General features: G+C 44.5%; 1 protein-coding gene across 1 annotated transcript in view; it reads right to left on the reverse strand.

Moving 5' to 3' along the window:
- Positions 1-21,474, reverse strand: part of R3HDM2 (R3H domain containing 2) — a 152,407-nt gene that overhangs the window by 11,312 nt on the left and 119,621 nt on the right. Inside the window, 8 exon segments of the mRNA XM_050747257.1 lie at positions 1,908-2,008; positions 3,476-3,630; positions 4,089-4,249; positions 4,492-4,618; positions 4,921-5,163; positions 7,728-7,829; positions 16,230-16,402; positions 20,091-20,323. Of these exon segments, the coding sequence (XP_050603214.1) occupies positions 1,908-2,008; positions 3,476-3,630; positions 4,089-4,249; positions 4,492-4,618; positions 4,921-5,163; positions 7,728-7,829; positions 16,230-16,402; positions 20,091-20,323 (1,295 nt within the window).

Here is a 21,474-nt window from a genome sequence, read left to right on the forward strand (position 1 = left end):
GGACAAACTAAAAGCACATGCCACCATGCCCAGCTAATTTTTAAAATTTTTGTAGAGATAGGGTCTTGCTTTGTTGCCCATGCTTGTCTTGAACTCCTGGCTTCAAGAAATTCTCCCGCCTTGGCCTCCCAAAGTGCTGGGATTACAGGTGTGTATCACTGCACACAGACCCCTGAAGTTTCTTTAACTGCAGTGCACTGCTATTTCAGAGTAGGGTAAAAGGGATACAAACAAGGGCAGCTGTACTTGTGTGTTAGGGGAATTCTTGGCAAAGGCAGTGAAAGGCTGCATGGCATAAACTTACTAACTTGGAATGGCTGGCCTCTTCAAAGAGGGCCTTTAGCTGTGTAACATGACGTCCATTCATTTTCCACTGGAGAGAAAGAAACTAAGTAAAAAAATGTGTTGAAAATGTGTTGAAGACTTAGTACAGGATGCGGAAAGTCAAAAGATCCAAATTCAAGTTAGAGGATTGTGACTTTAGGCAAGTCATTTAATTTCTTTGAGTTTTAAATTTCCTCCTCACAAAGTTATGGTGAGAATTAAAATGTTACAATGTATGTGAGCACACACTAAAAGCTGCTAAACAAATCTAAGCTGTAAATTAAAAAGTATTTTATCTACTTCCCTCACACTTCCAAGAGAAAAGAAATGCTGTCAATACGAAGGATAAATACAGAAGACACAGGTCTTCTGTGTCTTCATTTCATGACCCAAAGGCATGTGAGTATAGTGCTAGATTCAGATAAAAAAAAAAGGAAAAAAAAAAAGAAAAAGAAAACTAAGAATTCAAAGACATAGCTTTTCAGGGCTGAGGCAACAAATGTCATTTCTTTTTTATTTCCCCTAGAGACAGGGTCCCAACTCCCTATCTGGGTCCATTCAGGCTGGAGTGCGATGGCACGATCCCAGCTCCTTACAGCCTCGACCCCCCAGGCTCAAGCGATTGTTCCCCCTCAGACTCCTGAGTAGCTGTGACTACTGGACGCATCACCATCCTTGGCTTGTTTTTTTTGTTTGTTTGTTTGTTTGTTTTTTGAGACAGAGTCTTGCTCTGTTGCCTAGGCTGGAGTGCAGTGGCACCATCTAGGCTCACTGCAACCTCTGCCTCCTGGGTTCAAGCATTTCTTGTGCCTCAGCCTCCTGAGTAGCTGGGATTACAGGTGCACGCCACCATGCCCAGCTAATTTTTGTATTTTTAGTAGAAGTGGGGTTTCACCATGTTTGCCAGGCTGGTCTTGAACTCCTGACCTCAGGTGATCTGCCCATCAAAGTGTTGGAATTACAGACGTGAGCCTCCGCACTCGACCATAATTTTTTTTTTTTTTTTTGAGACTGAGTCTCGCTCTGTTGCCCAGGCTGGAGTGCAGTGGCATGAGCTGCAACCTATGCCTCCCAGGTTCAAATGATTCTTGTGCCTCAGCCTCCCGAGTAGCCAGATGACAAGCGTGTGCCACCATGCCTGGCTAATTTTTGTATTTTTAGTAGAGATGGGGTGTTTAGCCATGCTGGCCAGGCTGGTCTCAAACTCCTGGGCTCAAGTGATCTACCCGCCTTGGCCTCCCAAAGTGCTGGGATAAGCCACCATGCCTGGCCTTTTAAAAAAGTTTTTTAGTAGAGTCAAAGTCTTGCTGTGTTGCCCAGGCTGGTCTTAAACTCCTCAGCTGAAGTGATCCTCTTGCCTTGGCCTCCCAAAGTGCTGGGATTACAGGTGTCATCTAGAGAGGTCAGCTTCAGTACCCTTGGAAAACACCAGCCAAGACTTTGTTTTTTCTTTGTGATGGAGTCACAGTGGGGACAGACTCAATACCTGAACTCTTTTTGCCCTTCCCAGCTCTAAAGCATAAGCCCTTCCGCAATGTTTGCTCTTGCCAGTGCCCAAGACCCGCAATTCTTTATCCTCTTACCTGAGTACTGCTGTGGCATCTGTGGTGGACTGCAGGGAGAGGGAGACTGAGGCATCTGGTACTGCTCAGAGCCAGGGGGTTGCAGAAACCCTACAGAAGGGCTGGGAAGACAGAGAAGAGAGGAGTGGTGAAGCAGCAGAGGGACGAACACAGCTCCTGGCAAACAGCTGCTGCTTCCTGGTCCTCCCCTATGGGAAGCAGAGGCAGCTTCAAGCCATTCCCAGACCAATTTGCCACGCAATTTCTAAAATCACTCATCAGTTCAAAGTTAATTATATGTATTTGTACTTGATCATCTTTCAATTAGGAAGCTGCTAATCAGTGCTACAGATGGAATGTTAGCAACACATGCTCTTCTCAACACTGTGGAAACACCAGACACACATACATGCACATATGCACACACTGAGATTACAAGAAACACAATAGAAACACAGACAGAGAGTGTCACAGACACAGACATAGAGTGCTAGAGAGAGATGGGTAAAAAAAACAAACAAACACAAAAACTAAGGATTGCTAATTATTTTTGAACTGAAAAAAAAAAAAAAAAGTCAGCCAGGCACAGTGGCTTACGCCTGTAATCTCAGCACTTTGGGAGGCCAAGGCAGGCAAATCATGAGGTCAGGAATTCGAGACCAACCTGGTCAACATGGTGAAACCCCGTCTCTACTAAAAATACAAAAATTAGCTGGGCGTGGTGGCGCGTACCTGTAGTCCCAGCTACCCAGGAGGCTGAGGCAGGAGAATTACTTGAACCCAGGAGATGGAGGTTGCAGTGAGCTGAGATTGTGATTGCACTCCCAGCCTGGGTGACAAGAGCAAGACTCCATCTCCAAAAAAAAAAAAAAAAAAAAAAAAAAAGGAATATAGTCACATAAAGACAAATAGAAAACAAACTCAAAACAACCTGGAGACATATATAGAAAAAGACAAAGGTAAATGTACATACACTGGGAGACAGGCACATAGAAACACATGGAGTTGCCCAGACTCCAGTTCTTGTTACACATCTGCCTCTAACTAGCTACATGAATTTAGGTAAATTTTTTAACAGCCCTAGCTGGAATTTCCTCATTTAAAAATGAGAGAAAAATGAAACAAGGGGTGTCGACTAGATAATTTCTAAGGTGCCTTCTACCACTAAAAATTCTATTCATGATGACCTATATTCAGGTATATATAGATACAGAAATAGATACATCATCAGTTTCATTGATAAACAGAAGTACATGGAAAAAGTTACACATCACAGTCCAAAAAATTTCTTCTCTTAATGATGAGCAGTCTCTATCCTCTAGTTCTGAGTCCCATTCTTTTGAAAAATAAAAATGGAGGAAATCATAAATTATAAGTCTCTGAGGCAGGAATTTTTTTCTGCTGATAACCTCTTATGCAAATGTCAAATCAGTAAGTGAAAAGGAGAATGAACTCCCTCATATTCTACCTGAATTAGGGAACCACTGGGATCTTTACCCCTGCCTTTCTTAGGCCAGTGGAAACAAAACCATGACGCAACCATTGCTGAAGGTCTATGGGAGATGTCCTGGCTCTCTGGGAGTCCTCACCTCGTACCGTTCTGCTGAGCAGGTGGGATCATGCTATAGTACACTGGTACCCCTGCTGCTGGGAGGCCTCCTTGCACAGACTGGCTCGCAGGAACCAGCATGGGTTGCTGGAAAGGCGGCTGGACCACATTTTGCGAGTCACTACCCACTGGAACCTGGGTGAGAAAGAGAAGAGAATGACTACTCACATTCGCATTGAGCTCATCCACAAACAGCCTAGTCGTCACTATATTGGGGCATTACAACTTCCTTCCCTACCTTACAGCCTCCTCCTGTTCTCCCCATCTGCCTAAAGAAAATGTTTCCAGAGCTGTCTCTATTTCTGCCTTCTCCAAATACCACCCTTGGGGCATGTGACATAAAGAAAGGAGCCTGATTTCCTTTAGCCACTACTTTCCTGGACATATACTCATTCCATGGCTGTATAAAGACCAAACAATTTAAATATTCTTCTCAAACTCCATGGGCTGTCATAGGAAAAAAACCTAAACATTCTAAGGGAAAGTAGACAATATTTTAGTATTGGAGTTTTTAGTATGGATGACCCTGGGAGGCTCTCCTTTTCCTCATGCCAAGGACTAGGGTGATCCTTCCCAATGCAGAATGCACCCACTTGGTAAGAAGGCAGTGGAGTGTACTGAACCACCAGGCCTTGCATCTGGCCCCCCATGCTGCTCCTCTGGCTGCTGAGCAGGCCCTGGTTCTGTGGCTGCTGGACCCCAATCATGCCTTGGTAAGCCGCCTGCTGCTGGTTAGGCATCATGGGCTGTAAACCTAGAGATGGGCAAGGCAGAAAATACATTAGTATGAATTTTTAGGAGGTCACGGTCTATCTGTAATTTCTCTTCTCCATTCTATTTTATCTTTTCTTTTTCTGGAGAGCCTAGGTCTGTTTGTAGGACCCTAATCATTCCTGCCCCTAGACCCACCTTCATTTTAATAGAGAAGGTACTTCTTTCTTTCCTGGTGTGCCCTTCCCTTATTCACTGCCTTCTTAAACCAGTGGTTTCTCTTACCAGGCTGCTGGGATGGCTGAGGCAGCTGTTGACCACGTTGGGGGCTATAGGCCACCGGGTGAGAGAGAGGTCGATATTGCTGGTTGGAGTTAGGATATTGTCCAGGGGGATAGTAAGAAACCTGGATCTATGGTGAGAGGAGACAGATGTGTGAGAAGTCCCTAAAATTCAGCCGCAACATCAGCATACTACTATAAATGCCTCAAGATTGATGGCCAGAAGTATGTAAACGGAGGTATTTTGGACCTGCAGTTGCAGTAAAACAAGGATTTATGTTATATAGAAAGAAGAATTTCTGGCTAGAACAACTCTCAAGTGCAAGGTAGGGAGAGGTATTCCCTCTGGTCTGTCTAAACTAGAGGAATAAAGAAAGTATAATACGAGACAAAATGAATTAAGTGATTTAAGCTGGGAACTGGAGCTGCTCACCTGTTGAGGGGGCTGCATGTACCCCTGGGGTGGCAGAACTTGCTGAGTAGGTGGTGCATGGCTAGAGGTGGAATAGTTGGAAGTGGGGAGGGGCTGACCCGTGGAAGCCATGATGAAGCTAGTCTGCTGAGGGTGCTGGGAGATAAGTGGGGTCTGGAATAGAGCTGCAGATGGGTCAGCTGCTTCAGTAGAACCTTGGCGACTAAGGCTCATTTGTCCAAAGGGGTTGCTGAGGTCATCTGCCTGTTGAGAGAGTATAAGACGCAAGGATTGGGGCTGTATCAAACCTCATGTCTTTGGCTTCAACATAGACAGAGAGAAATAGCAATGCTTTTTACAACCTTCTTTAAAACAATGTGGGATAGTCCTACCTCTGTGCTGTGCTATGAAATGAATAGCTGTTGAAGCCCAACTCCAGAGCCAGTCTCTCTATCACATATGAGGTAACAACGGTGACCCTGATTATAGTTGTGTGCTTTTTTGTTTGTTTGTTTTTGAGACACGGTCTCATTTTGTTGCCCAGGCTGGAGTGCAGTGGCTCAATCCCAGCTCACTGCAATCTCTGCCTCCGAGGTTCAGGCAATTCTCGTGCCTCAGCCTCTTGAGTAGCTGGGGTTACAGGCTCCTGCCACCAAACCCGGCTAACTCTTGTTTTTTGTTTGTTTCTTTGTTTGTTTTCTGAGATGGAGTTTTGGTTCTTGTTGCCCAGCCTGTAGTGCAATGGTGCAGTCTTGGCTCACTGTAACCTCCGCCTCCCGGGTCCAAGCAATTCTCCTGCCTCAGCCTCCCAAGTAGTTGAGGCATGTGCCACCATGCCCAGCTAATTTTTTTGTATTTTTAGTAGAGATGAGATTTCACTATGTTGGTCAGGCTGGTCTCGAACTCCTGACCTCAGGTGATCCACCCACCTCAGCCTCCCAAAGTGTTTGGATTACAGGCGTGAGCCACTGCGCCAGCCTAATTCTTGTATTTTTAGTAGAGACGGGATTTCACCATGTTGGCCAGGCTGGTCTTGAACTCCTGAACTCAAGTGATCAGCCCGCCTCGGACTGCCAAAGTGCTGGGATTACAGGTGTGAGCCACCACAAGTGGCCTATGATTGTTGTTAGGGTTAGTCCCCGGGAAATGGGAGCAATGACACAATTACTGTATATAGAAAAAACAGGACAAACTAGTGGGTTAACAAAAAAGATTAAAGAGTCTTCCCATTTCCTGTCTTTCTCATGCCCCCAACCATAAAAAGGCCCCTACATTGCCACAAATCCTGTTTTTATAATAAAGGACCCAGATAACACCTTGAGTGGATCATGGGTAGCTAGGTTCATGTGCCTTCACAGCTCTGCCTATGCAGCAGCAAGACTGGGGGCACCCACTCCTGCTGCTTATCTCCTTACTCCCTCTGGAGGTCATTTCCACCTTTGTTCTCTGACACTAGCCTAGAGTTCTCCTGCCCTTCAGAAACTACTTCCAATTCTCACCTCCAAAAGGAGGGCAGAGTGAGTGACTAAGCTGGAGGGTAAGACTGACTGGCCAGGCTGTAATTGCCTTCTCTCTCAGCTCTCTTTCCTAAGCAGCAAGGGTGATGGTGTTCCATCTCTCACTTGTATGGTGATAGGTTAGAGTTTGTTAGCTTCCTCTTCCCTTCTGCTCTCTGGACAGTAATTCTCACACACACACACACACACACACACACAAAACCAGCAGAAACCAAAAGACAATGCTTTTCTGTAGTTTCATTCCATTTTCAGGGATCTGATCTTCAAGTCAGCTCTTTTGCCACTTATTGGGCAGGAAAAGATGACAAGTGAACTGGATTGCAGATTATTTTGAACTCCATATTCCAGGACAATCAAAATAGAAATAAGAGGTAGGAGGAGGGAGGGGATTCTAGTGAAAAAGCAGATGTTAAGACAGAGCAAAACAATTCAGGGCTCCTACAACTATGACGGAAGTTATCAACGATGAGGCAAATCAGATCTTCAAAGGATTTATAGAGTACAAACGATTTAAACAGCATGTGCTATGCAGTGGATGAGGATTTTTAAAATATAAACTGATAGCAAAATAGGGGAACAGTTTTAAGTTTTTGCCAGTGATACCAGAGAAGTCTGCAACTGCATTTTTTTTTTTTTTGAGACAGTCTTGTTCTGTTGTCCAGGCTGGAGTGCAGTGGTGCAATCTTGGCTCACTGCAACCTCAGCCTCTCAGGTTCAAGTGATTCTCCTGCCTCAGCTTGTCGAGTAGCTAGGACTACAGGTGTGTGCCACCACACCCAGCTAATTTTTGTATTTTTTGGTAGACATAGGGTTTCACCATGTTGGGCAGGCTGGTTTTGAACTCCTGACCTCAGGTGATCTGCCTGCCTTGGCCTCCCAAAGTGCTGGAATTACAGGCGTGAGCCATCACGCCCGGCCTGTGTTTTTACTTTTAAAGGAAATTATAGAGAACCATTCTGTATAGAAAAAACTGGGTTCCTCAGACATGCCCAGGGAGCAAATTAGATTTAGGATGTACATGGTAGAGATGAAGAGCCTAGGTTATACCAACATCCAATTTCATTCTCTGTCCTGAAACTCGGGGGAACACAGTGTTCCTCTGTCTTACATTTAAGCATCTTTTGATGTGCTGTGATGAGGCCATTAGCATGGAGTATAGTTCAGCCTGTGCTGGCCCCTCAAGAAGAAATAGCTTTCAATATACCCTCCAAAAGCACAACATACTTACAAGGCCATCACAGACTGACCCAGACATACCCACAGATACAGGCCACACATATACGAGACAGAAAGGCGGAATGGAGTTTATACCATGTTGTACTGCTGGGGCGGAGAGACTGGCAGAAGGACTTGGGGACAGGAGCTTGGAGAGAACTGAACAGGCTGCGGAGAGGGCTGCAGAGCCGGGACTGGCTGTGGACCAGCAGAGAGGCATGTGGAAAAGGGAAGAGAAAAGAGAGGCAGGGAGTGGGGCAGGGGGTGTGGGCAGAGATGGGGAGGGAAAGGGAAGGAACAATAAGGTTAATAATCATAGAAGAAATTTCACATGAGTAGCACGACTGCTGAGCAGGTAGGTGACCAAGCCCGGGACAGCTTGAAGATTTAACATCTCTTTGACAAACAGACAATCTCTCTTATCAGGGTAGACCTGCTGTACTCCCTTCCCCATTAGCCATTCAAAACTGTGCAGCTGTTGTGAGCAATCTGAGGACTCTCAGGGTCAGGGTCTGCTGTCTGATTCCAAATACAGCTTTTCCCAAAGCAGTTTTTCTGAACACACAATCCTGGGGAGCATGATCATAACCCTCCTTGACTGCCCACTTGAGAAGGGATTCCTGTCTGCACTGCTGCACTGCTTCTGCAGGAAGGGTCATCCAAGGTCTGGCTCAGCTGCTTCTGATTTCACACCACAGCTCTCCTAGAGGAAATACTCATTCACAAGGATCATCTCCCTCCCAAGGGCAGAGAAGGAAAAAACACCCAAGATTGTGCCTGCTTCTGGCTACTTCCTTCCACTCCATGATTGCTCCTCCAGGCTATGACAGCAATATGAAAAATCCACCTCCACCCCACAAGCAAACAGGAAAGATTTAGGAATAAAATATAAATAGCTTAGCTTTAGTTTTTGTCCCTTCAGTCCCCCTTCACTAGCCTCAAGCAGGAGGATTTGTTTACTAGGAACACAGAATGTTCTAAATCAACTAGTGGGTAGTTATTATTTTTTCCTTCCCTTCTTCCCCTCCAGGCATTTTGATCACCTCATCAGTTCTCTAGTCATAGTCCCTGGTGGTAGGAGAGATGAGAGAAGGAGAGAGGCAAGTAAGGGGAGAAAATAACATTTGTATATATTATTTTATTACATACATTGTCTCATTACAGCCTCACACAAGAATCCTATAGGGAGATATAACTTGTATTTGCAATTTAAAAAGGCTCAGATAAATTAAATCACTCATCTAGGCTTACACAGTTAACATGGCAGAGCTGAGATTGAAATCTAGTTCTGCCTGGCATAGTTCTTTCTACTCCACTCTAGTAGTGGGGAGGAGGTGAAGGAAGAAGTCAAGCAGAATTATCTAAGCACCTTCCACAGGCTCCTCGCTCCACATTTAGAGCATTAAGATGTGTGGGGCCACGGTATCGATATCCTCTCCTGCCACACATCTCCAGAATTTCTCTCACAGAAGGGACTAACAGTTCAGGAGGCAGAGTACACAGAAGGGACTAGCAGTTCAGGAGGCAGAGTACAGGAACTAAAAGACTCCCCAAAGAGGAGAATACTCTGGAGGTCTCAGCAGAGGACCTGATACCTGAATTAAATAAAATGTAAGTAATTTTGGTTAGGTAAAATTATGGAGAATCCACTGTGTGACCTGGGAGAGTTGCTGCTGTAGCCTTGAAAATAAACTCTTAGCTCTACTGGCACACCTATTTTCTGTCAGATAATGGCATTCCAAATATAACTGATAGACAAGATGCTCAGCATTAGCTGCTTATGCTGGTGGCTTTCATAGACGTTTTCTATTATCCCAATTCTCTTCATTCTTTTGGAGAAGGGTCTTTCTTGGATCAGGGCATATATATTCTGGGGGGAAAAGGACAGTAAAGTGGCAAAAAAAAAAAAAAAAAAAAAAAAAAAGTTGCCTGTGGTGGCTCACACCTGTAATCCCAACACTTTGGGAGGCTGAGGTAGGCGGACCACCTGAGGTCAGGAGTTCAAGACCAGCCTGCCCAACATGGTGAAACTCCATTTCTACTAAAAATACAAAAATTAGCTGGGCGTGCTGGCATGTGTCCATAGTCCCAGCTACTCAGGAGGCTGAGGCAGGAGAATCACCTGAACCTGGGAGGCAGATGTTGCAGTGAGCCAAGCTCACGCCATTGCACTCCAGCCTGGGCAACAGAGCAAGACTCAGTCTCAAACAAAACAAAACAAAACAAAACAAAACTGTCTTGTTTTCCCCACACTTGTAGGTTGTGACTAAAGAGTAAAGTGAGAAGAAGTGATGCTCCTCTTAGGCCTCCCCTAACTGGGGAAGGGCAGTGATACGGGCAGGGATATCAGTGTTATTTTTTTAGTTACTCCACAGCTATCCTCAGCTGTAGTTCTCTTCTTGAAGGGTGTCAAACTCCAAAGCCAGGGAAAGTCTGAAAAACCATGAGGAAATTTATTTTTAAAAAACTTAGGAAGGCCGGGTGCAGTGGCTCACGCCTGTAATCCCAGCACTTTGGGAGGCCGAGGCGGGCAGATCACGAGGTCAGGAGATTGAGACCATCCTGGCTAACACAGTGAAACCCCATCTCTACTAAAAATACAAAAAGTTAGCTGGGCGTGATGACGGGCACCTGTACTCCCAGCTACTTGGGAAGCTAAGGCAGGAGAATGGCGTCAACCCGGGAGGCGGAGCTTGCAGTGAGCCGAGATTGTGCCACTGCACTCCAGCCTGGGCAACAGAGCGAGACTCCATCTCAAAACAAAAACAAAAACAAAAAAAAACTTAGGAATATACCGAACCAAGGAGCTGAAAGACCTCTACATGGAAAACTACAAAACACTGCTGAAAGAAATCATAGCTGATACAAACAAATGGAAACACATCTCACGCTCATGGATGGGTAGAATCAATATTGTAAAAATGACCATACTGCCAAAAGCAATCTACAAATTCAAGCAATCCCCATCAAAATACTACCATCATTCTTCACAGAATTAGAAAAAATTCTAAAATTCATATGGAACAAAAAAAGAGCCCCCATAACCAAAGCAAGACTAAGCAAAAAGAACAAATCTGGAGGCATCACACTATCTGATTTCAAACTATACTATAAGGCCATAGTGACCAAAACAGCATGGTACTGGTATAAAAATAGACACACAGACCAATGGAACAGAATAGAGAATCCAGAAGTAAATCCAAATACTTACAGCCAACTGATCTTTGACAAACCAAACAAAAACATAAAGTGGGGAAAGGACACCCTTTTCAACAAATGGTGCTGGGATAATTGGCTAGCCACATGTAGGAGAATGAAAGTGGTTCCTCATCTCTCATCTTATACAAAAATCAACTCAAGATGGATTAAGGACTTAAATCTAAGACCTGAAACTAAAAATTCTAGAAGATGACATTGGAAAAACCCTTCTAGATGTTGGCTTAGGCAAGGATTTCATGACCAAGAACCCAAAATCAAATGCAATAAAAACAAAGATAAATAGCTGGGACTTAATTAAAGAGCTTTTGCATGGAAAAACAAACAAACTGTAAACAAACAAAAAACAGTAGAGCAAACAACAGACAACCCACAGAGTGGGAGAAAATCTTCACAATCTATACATCTGACAAAAGACTAATATCCAGAATCTACGACAAACTCAAATAAATCAGTAAGAAAAAAACAATCCCATCAAAAAGTGGGCTAAGGACATGAATAGACAATTCTCAAAAGAAGACATACAAATGGCCAACAAATATATGAAAAAATGCTCAACATCACTAATGATCAGGGAAATCCAAATCAAAACCACAATGTGATACCACCTTACTCCTGCAAGAATGGTCATAATCAAAAAATCAAAAAACAGTAGATGTTGGCATGGATGCAGTGTCAGGGAACACTTCTACACTGCTGGTGGGAATGTAAACTAGTACAGCCACTATGGAAAACAATGTGGAGATTCCTTAAAGAACTAAAAGTAGGGCCGGGTACAGTGGCTCACGCCTGTAATCCCAGAACTTTGGGAGGCCGAGGTGGGCAGATCATGAGGTCAGGAGATCGAGACCATCCTGGCCAACATGGTGAAACCCCATCTCTACTAAAAATACAAAAAATTAGCCAGGTGTGATGGTGGGCACCTGCTGAAAGAAATCATAGCTGATACAAACAAATGGAAACACATCTCATGCTCATGGATGGGTAGAATCAATATTGTAAAAATGACCATACTGCCAAAAGCAATCTACAAATTCAAGCAATCCCCATCAAAATACTACCATCATTCTTCACAGAATTAGAAAAAATTCTAAAATTCATATGGAACAAAAAAAGAGCCCCCATAACCAAAGCAAGCTGAGGCACGAGAATGGCGTGAACCCGGAGCTTGCAGTGAGCTGAGATCGCGCCACTGCACTCCATCGCGCCACATGCACACTGCTCTGGGCAACAGAGCAAGACTCCATCTAAAAAAAAAAGAACTAAAAGCAGAACTACCATTTGATCCAGGAATCCCACAACTGGATATCTACCCAGAGGAAAAGAAGTCATTACACAACAAAGATACTTGCACATGCATGTTTATAGCTGCACAATTCACAATTGCAAAATCATGGAACCAACCCAAATGCCCATCAATCAATGAGTGGATAAAGAAACTGTGGTATATACACACAATGGAATACTATTCAGCCATATAAAGGAATGAATTAACAGCATTTGCAGCGACCTGGATGAGACTGGAGACTATTATTCTAAGTGAAGTAACTCAGGAATGGAAAACCAAACATCGCACGTTCTCACTGATATGTGGGAGCTAAGCTACGAGGATGCAAAGGCATAAGAATGATAAAATGGGCCAGGCACAGTGGCTCATGACTGTAATCCTAGCACTTTGGGAGGCCGAGGTGGGCAGATCATGAGGTCAGGAGTTCGAGACCAGCCTAACCTACATGGTGAAACCCCCATTTCTATTAAAAATACAAAAATTAGCTAGGCGTGGTGGTGCACGCCTGTAATCCCAGCTACTCAGGAGGCTGAGGCAGGAGAATCTCTTGAACCCAGGAGGTGGAGGTTGCAGTGAGCCAAGACTGTGTCACTGCACTCCAACCTGGGTGACACAGCGAGACTCCATCTCAAAAGAAAAAAAAAAAAAAAGAATGATAAAATGGACTTTGGGGACTTGGGGGGAAGAGTAGGAGGGGGGCAAGGGATAAAAGACTACAAATATGGTACAGTGTATACTGCTCGGGAGATGGGTGCACCAAAATCTCACAAATCACCACTAAAGAGCTTACTCATGTAACCAAATACCACCTGTACCCCAATAATTTATAGAAAAATAAATAATGAAAAAAAAAAAAAAAAAAAAAAAGACTGGCCCTGAGGAATGTGGCTGCCACCTACTGGCAAATTCTGGGCTCGTTCACTGGCTCTTGGATGCCTGATGACAAGAGGAGGCCCAGAGAACTCCTTTTCAAGAAGTCTACTTCATTTTAAGTAAATTGGGCAAAAGGGAGCCCCTGGCCCTTTAGTCTTCAGCCTCACCCCTGGTTTCACAAGCTTCACTGACACACAATTTGAAGGCCTATTTGGACAGAGGAGGCCCGCCAGGAAGGGAAAGATCATGGTTTAATCAGTACTATTCCCAGACCTGGGGCAAGTGCCTTGTGTAACAGAGTTAAAGTTAAAAACCTTTCCTCAAAGATTTTTTTTTTTTTTTTTAGGCAGAGTCTCGCTGTGTTGCCCAGGCTGGAGTACCGTGGTGCAATCTCAGTTGACTGCAACCTCTACCTCCCAGGGTCAAGTGATTCTCATGCTTCAGCCTCCCAAGAGGCTGGGATTACAGACGTGCACCACCACACCCAGCTAATTTCTGTATTTTTAGTAGAGATGGTGTTTCACCAGGTTGGCCAGGCTGGTCTCGAACTTCTGGTTTCAAGTAATCTGCCCTCCTCAGCCTCCCAAAGTGCTGGGATTACAGGCGTGAGCTACCACACCCAGTCTCAAAGTTTTTCTTCTACAGGAAAAGCTTTAGAATAAGCACAGTGGTGTTTGTGTGTGCACGTGATCACTTCTTTAATCCGTGCACAGTTATGTGCCATTAGAAACTGAACAATAATTATTCTCAGGCTCAGCAGCTTCGGTCTAGGGAGCCCCCAGTGCTGAAGGCCAATCAGGGAAAAAGAAAGCAAAAGAAAGAAAGAAAATGGCAGTAGAAAGAAGAGTAAAAAAATAAAAAGGGTGAAAAAGTGGAGAAGAAGAAAAAAGGAGATACATACAGTGAGAAGGTGGGATAATTTTTAGCAGCTTCCATAAATGCTTATAGGGCATCAAAACTTGGATAAGATTCTTTCATTTGGAGTTAGTGATCACAATTAATCTCAAGAATGAATTTCGAAAAGAACACGAATCTCTGCACTAAGTAGTGTTCCCTTACCCCCAAGCTATAGCACCTAACCTGGCACCACACTCCCCACAGGAGATAAGCCAAGCCAACGATCGACCAACTGACCCTCACAATCCAGTAGCAGGAATAGAACCTGAGTAGAAGATTGGGGTTTAGGGCCAGTCACTTGGACATTCTGTATAAATTTCAGTCCCAAATGGTTCTTCTCTTATCTCTTTATTCCTCTCCCACTCTTGCTGTCTGTTTCTAGGTATGAGATGATAGGTGGAAGGTGGAGGCAGATGGGAGACTAAGAGGGAGAAAAGGGAGCAAGACTATTAAAATACACCTTTTAGGGGAAAAAACCCCAGAAAATATTAGGACCTTGGAAAAGCAAGTCATACACATAAAAAAACACAGTAGCAGACAGCAGAAGGAGAAGCACAGTTTACCTACTTACAGGTTTGAATTAAGACACAGAGAAAAGAACACATACACACTATGCTTCAGTAGGGAGCAAGGTAAACTGAAGCGAACGAGACTTACTGGGGTAGATGGTGGTAGAACAAGAAAGTTAGGACTATAGAAAGAACTGACTTAGACTAAGATAGAGGGCTGCAATGACTTGCATGCAAATTACATTTAGACACAAAGTAGGATTTCCCAGATCTTCACTGTTCTTTATTTCAGCTTCATTTCACAATATTTGAGATAGGGCAATACTGGGCCATTCTGGGATCTTTGCACTCTAGTTTCTAGTTCATGGGGTATTAGTGTTTGGGACTTGCTTCTTACACCTAGGGAAGAAATATATCTAAGGCCAAGCTGGACTAATAAGCAGGGGGATGAGGGAGCCTGGGAGGTGAAATGACAATGTAAACTGCAGCAGAAAAGACCGCAGACATATAGGCTTCCCAGCTACAAGAGAATACTTCAGGATAAAGTATGGGGCTCTCCTCACAAAGTGCTCTATTCATGTGAGAAGAGAGTAAGTGAAGATCTCAGCACAGCTCTGCTCAGATTATTAAGGTGACTTTTTTTTGTTTGTTTTTTAAGACAGGGTCTTACTCTGTCACCCAGGCTAGAGAGCAGTGTGGCGCGATCTCAGCTCACCACAACCTCCGCCTCATGGGTTCAAGCGATTCTCCTGCCTCAGGCTCCCTAGTAACTGGGATTACAGGCGCCCGCCACCATACCTGGCTAATTTTTGTATTTTTAGTAGGGACTGGGTTTCACCATGTTGGTCAGGCTGGTATTGAACTCCTGACCTCAGGCGATTCACCCGCCTCAGCCTCCCGAAGTGCTGGGATTGCAGGCTTGAGCCACCACGCCCGGCCTTAAGGTGACTTTTAAACATAGTCACCTTAATGACACTGGCCAGGCATGATGGCTCATGCCTGTAATCTCAGCACTTTAGGAGGATGAGGAGGGAGGATCACTTGAGCCCATGAGTTTGAGACCAGCCTAGGCAACATAAGCAGGATCCTGTCTCAAAATAATAGTAACAACAATACATTTTTTAAAAATTAAAAGAAAAAAATAAAACAGAATACTAAAGTTCTGGTTTAGAACAGGACCTGATTCTTAGATGACCTTCCTGGTCTCCACAGATGCAAAACTTCACTTAAACTCTAGTTGGTACCAACATTTACCAGTCCAGCAACAGAATGAGAAGGATACAGCCCTTTTGAGTCATGGAAAACAAAGACAACATTTGTAGTCTTTGTGTTTCATGACATATGTATGGCAGGGGTCTTGAGTGTTATTTATTTTTTCCCCAAACCCCAACACATAAATACGTGTTTATGGGTCCACATAGTTGGCCAGATGATGGTGGAAGTTATAATCTTTTCAAGTTCCATATATAGATGTAATGGAAAAAAATGCCTTGTTAATTACACACGGACATAGAGGGAGATGGGACATAGTAGAAATGTGGTATGAAATAAAAGATTCTACTGACAATGTTCAGGAGGCAGAGGAAGAAATATAAAGCAAAAAACCCCCAAGCTGACTCTACTAAGAGTTATTTGGCAAAATCTTTGCCCAAGGTTCTTCTTTCCCCACAACTAACAAATGAGAAATGGGGGAGAGAGTGGCATGTCTCCAAAAACTGATCCTTCCTGCCACCCACAGCACAAGAGACATGACGGTACATCTAAAGTTTGCTTGAATCAGAGTGGAGAGGACTCTGACACTGAGTGGTGACTCACCTGTGAGATCATGTGATTATTCAAGGGTGGCTGTTGCTGAGGCGTGGGTGGGAGAGCAGGAAGTTGCTGCTGCTGCTGCTGCTGCTGCTGCTGGGCAGTACAAGGGAGAAGGCCCCGGACAGACTGGGATGAGGTGACCTGGTTGCACACTTCTGGGGCACCTAGTGCCATACCTAAGGCAAAGAAGAAACCCACGAAAAGTTGTTAAGCACAAGCCATGAACACATTATCCCTGGAAGGCTTAGAGGGCTCTACTTTTTCTTTGTCTTTCCTCTTTATTCCCTTTTGTCCCCTCCCCTACTGTCTTTTGAAGATTCACATATAAGCACAGATGCATTTCAGCTGCCTTGCTGATGCCAGTCCTCCCCTTTGCAGGCTTTTGCTCCCTAGGGACAGGAACCACCTTGACTGTCAATGTTTGGTTATGAAATTGAACAAAATGTGAGGCTGCTGAAGCACCTCCCCTGAAGTGCCTGGAATCTGTCCATCACACTTAGATAGCTGAAAACATGAATGCTTACTTTCTGGGAAAGCACAGATTTTTGGTCTCTTAAGAGATCTTTTTGCTAGAGAGATTTTGCTAGAGAGAGAGAGAGAGATCTGTCTTCTTGCTAGAGAGAGAGATAGATCTGTTTTCTCTTTGCTTTCTTCTCAATTTGCAACATCTCTTATAAAAGTTGCTGAGGGGCGGGTGTGGTGGCTCACACCTATAATCCCAGCACTTTGGGAGGCTGAGGTGGGTGGATCACCTGAGGTCAGGAGTTTGAGACCAGCCTGGCCAACACAGTGAAACTCCGTCTCTACTAAAAATTATCTGAGCTTGGGGGTGGGCGCCTGTAATCCCAGCTACCTGGGAGGCTGAGACAGGAGAATCGCTTGAACCCAGGAGGTGGAGGTTGCAGTAAGCTGAGATCGCATCATGACACTCCAGCCTGGGCAACAAGAGTGAGACTCAGTCTCAAAAAAAAAAAAAAAAAAAAAAAGTTGCTGAGAAAACTTCAAGCATACACATGGGCACATGCATACACATAACTTTATCCAACTATTTTCCCCATTTCTAGGCTCTCAAGGCATGAACTCATTCAACACAACATACTTTTACTGAATATCTACTATGTGCCAGGCACTGTATAATGAACTAAAGACATAAAGATGAGTGAAACACAGTCCTTGCCCTTAACAGCAGAGGAACTTATTTCTTTCTCTGAGACAGAGTCTCACTCTGTCGCCCAGGCTGGAGTGCAGTAGCACAATCTTGGCTCACTGCAACCTCCACCTCCCAGGTTCAAGCGATTCTTCTGCCTCAGCCTCCCAAGTAGCTGGAATTACAGGCACCCACCACCATGCCCAGCTAATTTTGATGTTTTTGGTAGAGACGGGGTTTTGCCTTGTTGGCCAGGCTGGTTTCGAACCCCTGGCCTCAAGTGACCCGCCTGCCTCTGCCTCCCAGAGTGCTAAGATGACAGGTGTGAGCCACGATGCCTGGCCAACAGCATAGGCACTTCTGATGGGAGATAGACATCCACACGACAATTATAATCTGGTAAGGATAAGGAATACATCAGTGATATTGACAAAGTTGTATGAAAGCAAAGATGAGGAAGCAAAAACTCCTGGGAGGGTCAGGAAAGGATTTAAAGAGAGGTCAGCAGGAAAGCTGGGGTTGAAGAATGACAGATGCTTGTAAGACCAAGAGGGAACAAAGCTAATGTCATATTCAAGAAATGGTTGGTGGGTGTGGTGGCTCATGCCTATAATCCCAGCACTTTGGGAGGCTGAGGTGGGTGGATCACCTGACATCAGGAGTTTGAGACCAGCTTGGCCAACATGGTGAAACCCCATCTCTACCAAAATTTTGTAAAAATACAAAAAATTAGCCGGGCATGGTGGCAGGTGCCTGCAATCCCAGCTACTTGAAAGGCTGAGGCAGGAGAATCGCTTGAACCTGGGAGGCGGAGGTTGCAGTGAGCCGAGGTCATGCCATTGCACAACAAGAGCAAGACTCCATCTAAAAAAAAAAAAAAGGCCGGGCGCGGTGGCTCAAGCCTGTAATCCCAGCACTTTGGGAGGCCGAGGCGGGTGGATCACGAGGTCAGGAGATCGAGACTATCCTGGCTAACATGGTGAAACCCCGTCTCTACTAAAAATACAAAAAAAAAAAAACTAGCCGGGCGTGGTGGCGGGCGCCTGTAGTCTCAGCTACTTGGGAGGCTGAGGCGGGAGAATGGCGTGAACCCGGGAGGCGGAGCTTGCAGTGAGCCGAGATCACGCCACTGCACTCCAGCCTGGGAGACACAGCGAGACTCCGTCTCAAAAAAAAAAAAAAAAAAAAAAAAAAAAAAAAAAAAGAAAAAAGAAAAAGAAAGAAATGGTTGGAAAGAAGGAAAGATCTGGAAATTAGACAGCAATGGCAAACCGGAGTCAGAAAGTTATGCTATATTAAGTAGTTTGGATTTTACTATTCAGGTGATGATGCAGAAATGAACATTTTTAAGGAGCACTGATGTGTTTAGATCTGTTTTAGATTGGCAAACTGGCTCTAAAAAGGGCTAAGCAACCAGGCACAATGGCTCACATCTGTAATCCCAGCTACCTGGGAGTCTGAAGTGGGAGGATCATTTGGGCCCAGGAGTTCAAGGCTGCAGTAAGCTATGATGGTGCCACTGCAATCCAGCCTGGGTGATAGCAAGACCCCAACTCTTGAAAAAGTAAAAAAAAAAAAAAATCAATAAAAAGAGCTGAGAATGGAGTAGAGATATCAGTTTGGGCACCAGTGTCATAGTTACATAAAAGAAAATAAAACCTGGATAAAGGCTGAGGCAGTGGGATTAGAAAGGAGGTAACAGAGAAGGGCAGCAGAGACCTAGGGGTCAGAGGCAAAATCTTCAGCACTACTGATGCCTTTTGATAATAACTACAGAACTTCTGGGATGAGATTCAAGCAATTCTTCAAAGAGAGAAGGATGATGAAATAAGAGGTCTAAATGCCCTTCTGCTAAGAGTGCAGCAGAAATAGATGGAGAGCTGATGGGTGGTTACAGAGCTTTCATGTGGAACATAGAAATGTCTGCTCCTTTCCAGTGACTGAGCTCCAGGGAAGCAGCCATAGCAGCATCCCTCTAAATTCTAGCCTATTGGCTAGTATCAATTAATTAAAAACAACTAAACTCTAAGGATTCCCTCTGCTCTACAAAGCCTCTACAATCTCAAGAGTCACAGAATGAAAGTGGCTATCATTTTTATCTTAGTATATAACTTGAGACCTAGGCTGATATGGATGTTCCATCTTAGATGAAAATCAGAGAAAATAATCTAATCACAATCAATTTTTTTTTTTCTTTTTTTCAATCAGGCATAAGGTTTGAAAGAAAATGAGGAGGACTAAATCCAAGCAAGGACAATGGATCCAAAATTCAAATTTCCCTTTGCATGGCTGTATTAGATTTCCAGGAAACTATACTGGGACAAATGTTTTATTAAAAGTAAATAAGGGCTGGGCGCGGTGACTCACGCCTGTAATCCCAGCACTTTGGAGGGCTGAGGCAGGTGGATCACCTCAGGCCAGGAGTTCGAGACCAGCCTGACCAACATGGTGAAACCTCACCTCTACTAAAAATTCAAAAATTAGTCAGGCGTGGTGGCACAAGCCTGTAATCCCAGCTATGCAAGAGGCTGAGGCAGGAGAATCTCTTGAACCCGGGAGGCGGAGGTTACAGTGAGCTGAGATCACACTACTGCACTACAGCCTGGGCAACAGAGGAGACTGTCTCAAAAAAAAAAAAAAAGTTAAGTAACAGTGATGTTTCACAGGAGACAAGCAAGAAGGGATGGATATGACAGGAAGAAAAGAAGCTGTAATACCTGGCCTGGCGATCCTTCCTGCACTGCTGCCTTTACTGCTGCCGATACTGTCACCTCGGGTAAGGATAGAGATTCCACTGAAGCTGCTGGCTTTGGTGACAGGGGGTCGCATGCTCCGGACAGAGCCATCAGAGTCTGTGCTGCTCCAAGGGCGTGGCTCCAGGGATTTGAGTTCGCTGTCTGTGCTGCTCTGGCGGCTGCTTGAGGTACGGCTCAGCCCTTCACGGTTCCCCCTGCAGAGACCATAGTGGTCAGAGCTCCTCCCACCCACCATTTTAGCAGAAGGGCTAGGAGATAATTCATTTCTATTCTCTCAATAATAAAGAATGAATAAGAATTAAAGGGAGGATGGACACTGACTTATTGTTAGTTGGCTGGCCAACTAAGAGTTGATGGGAGCAGACAGAACAAGATCCAGTACAGTAACAAATAACACAGAGGCAAATCTGGATGACAGTGTGCTGGCAACTAATTTAATACATCAGACCAGAGGTGGATGGGAAACCATATACATGATGCTGAGATTGGCTGTGGTCTCTTCCCCACCCTCTGAGGGTAATCCCACACATGCAAGAAATAATGGGGAACAGAGGGATACCAGTTTCTTCTGAAAGTTCTTAAAATAAAAGGACTCCTAGAAGTTGCTATTGCTAAAAGACAGGAGTAGCCAATGACATGGATAAAACCCACAACGGGTCTTCCACATGACACATGTCCACATGTCTAAGCCAGCAGAGGTGCTGCTTATGGCCACCCTTCCAGGAGTTGCAAGAAGAGTATAGTGAACTAAAGGGGCACTATGGAAAACTCAGTTTGATAGTCTAGGATTGATCCAACCTGTTTTGTGGAAATTCCATGTTACTGTCTGCGAACAATTGGTTTCAGGATCTCTAAGCGCTAAAGTCTTCAGCAAATACGCTCTTGGGACTCAGGAGGGCAAGGAGCAGGGGGGCTGACTGTGCCTAGTTGCCTTCATATTCATAATCCTATCTCCCTAAGCAAAACTATTAAGGAAAGGGATTCTCCCTCTCTTATTTGGCTCTGGAAACATCAGGGTTATCGTGATGTTACAATCACTGTCTGATTATTAACAGCTGTATGCCTCAAGATAGCCAGGTTGGCCTGAAAACCCTGTCTTGTTGAGCTCTCATTGCTTCTTAATCATTAAGCAACAAAGACCCAGCAATTTTTCTTTCATACCCCACATCCCCAACAACTAATGACCTAAGGAAACCAAATGATAACAATTACAGATTTTGGTAGGTATACCAAGGAATAATTAAGCAAAAAATCATTGTAGTTTGGGCTCCCTTCTTTTTACCACCATCCCCTCAAAAGCAAATAGAAAATCCCATTCCAATCCCACTGGCTCCAAAGGCACTAG

This window comes from Macaca thibetana, chromosome 11, assembly GCF_024542745.1.
Source record: "Macaca thibetana thibetana isolate TM-01 chromosome 11, ASM2454274v1, whole genome shotgun sequence".
NCBI classification, from domain to species: Eukaryota; Metazoa; Chordata; class Mammalia; order Primates; family Cercopithecidae; genus Macaca; species Macaca thibetana.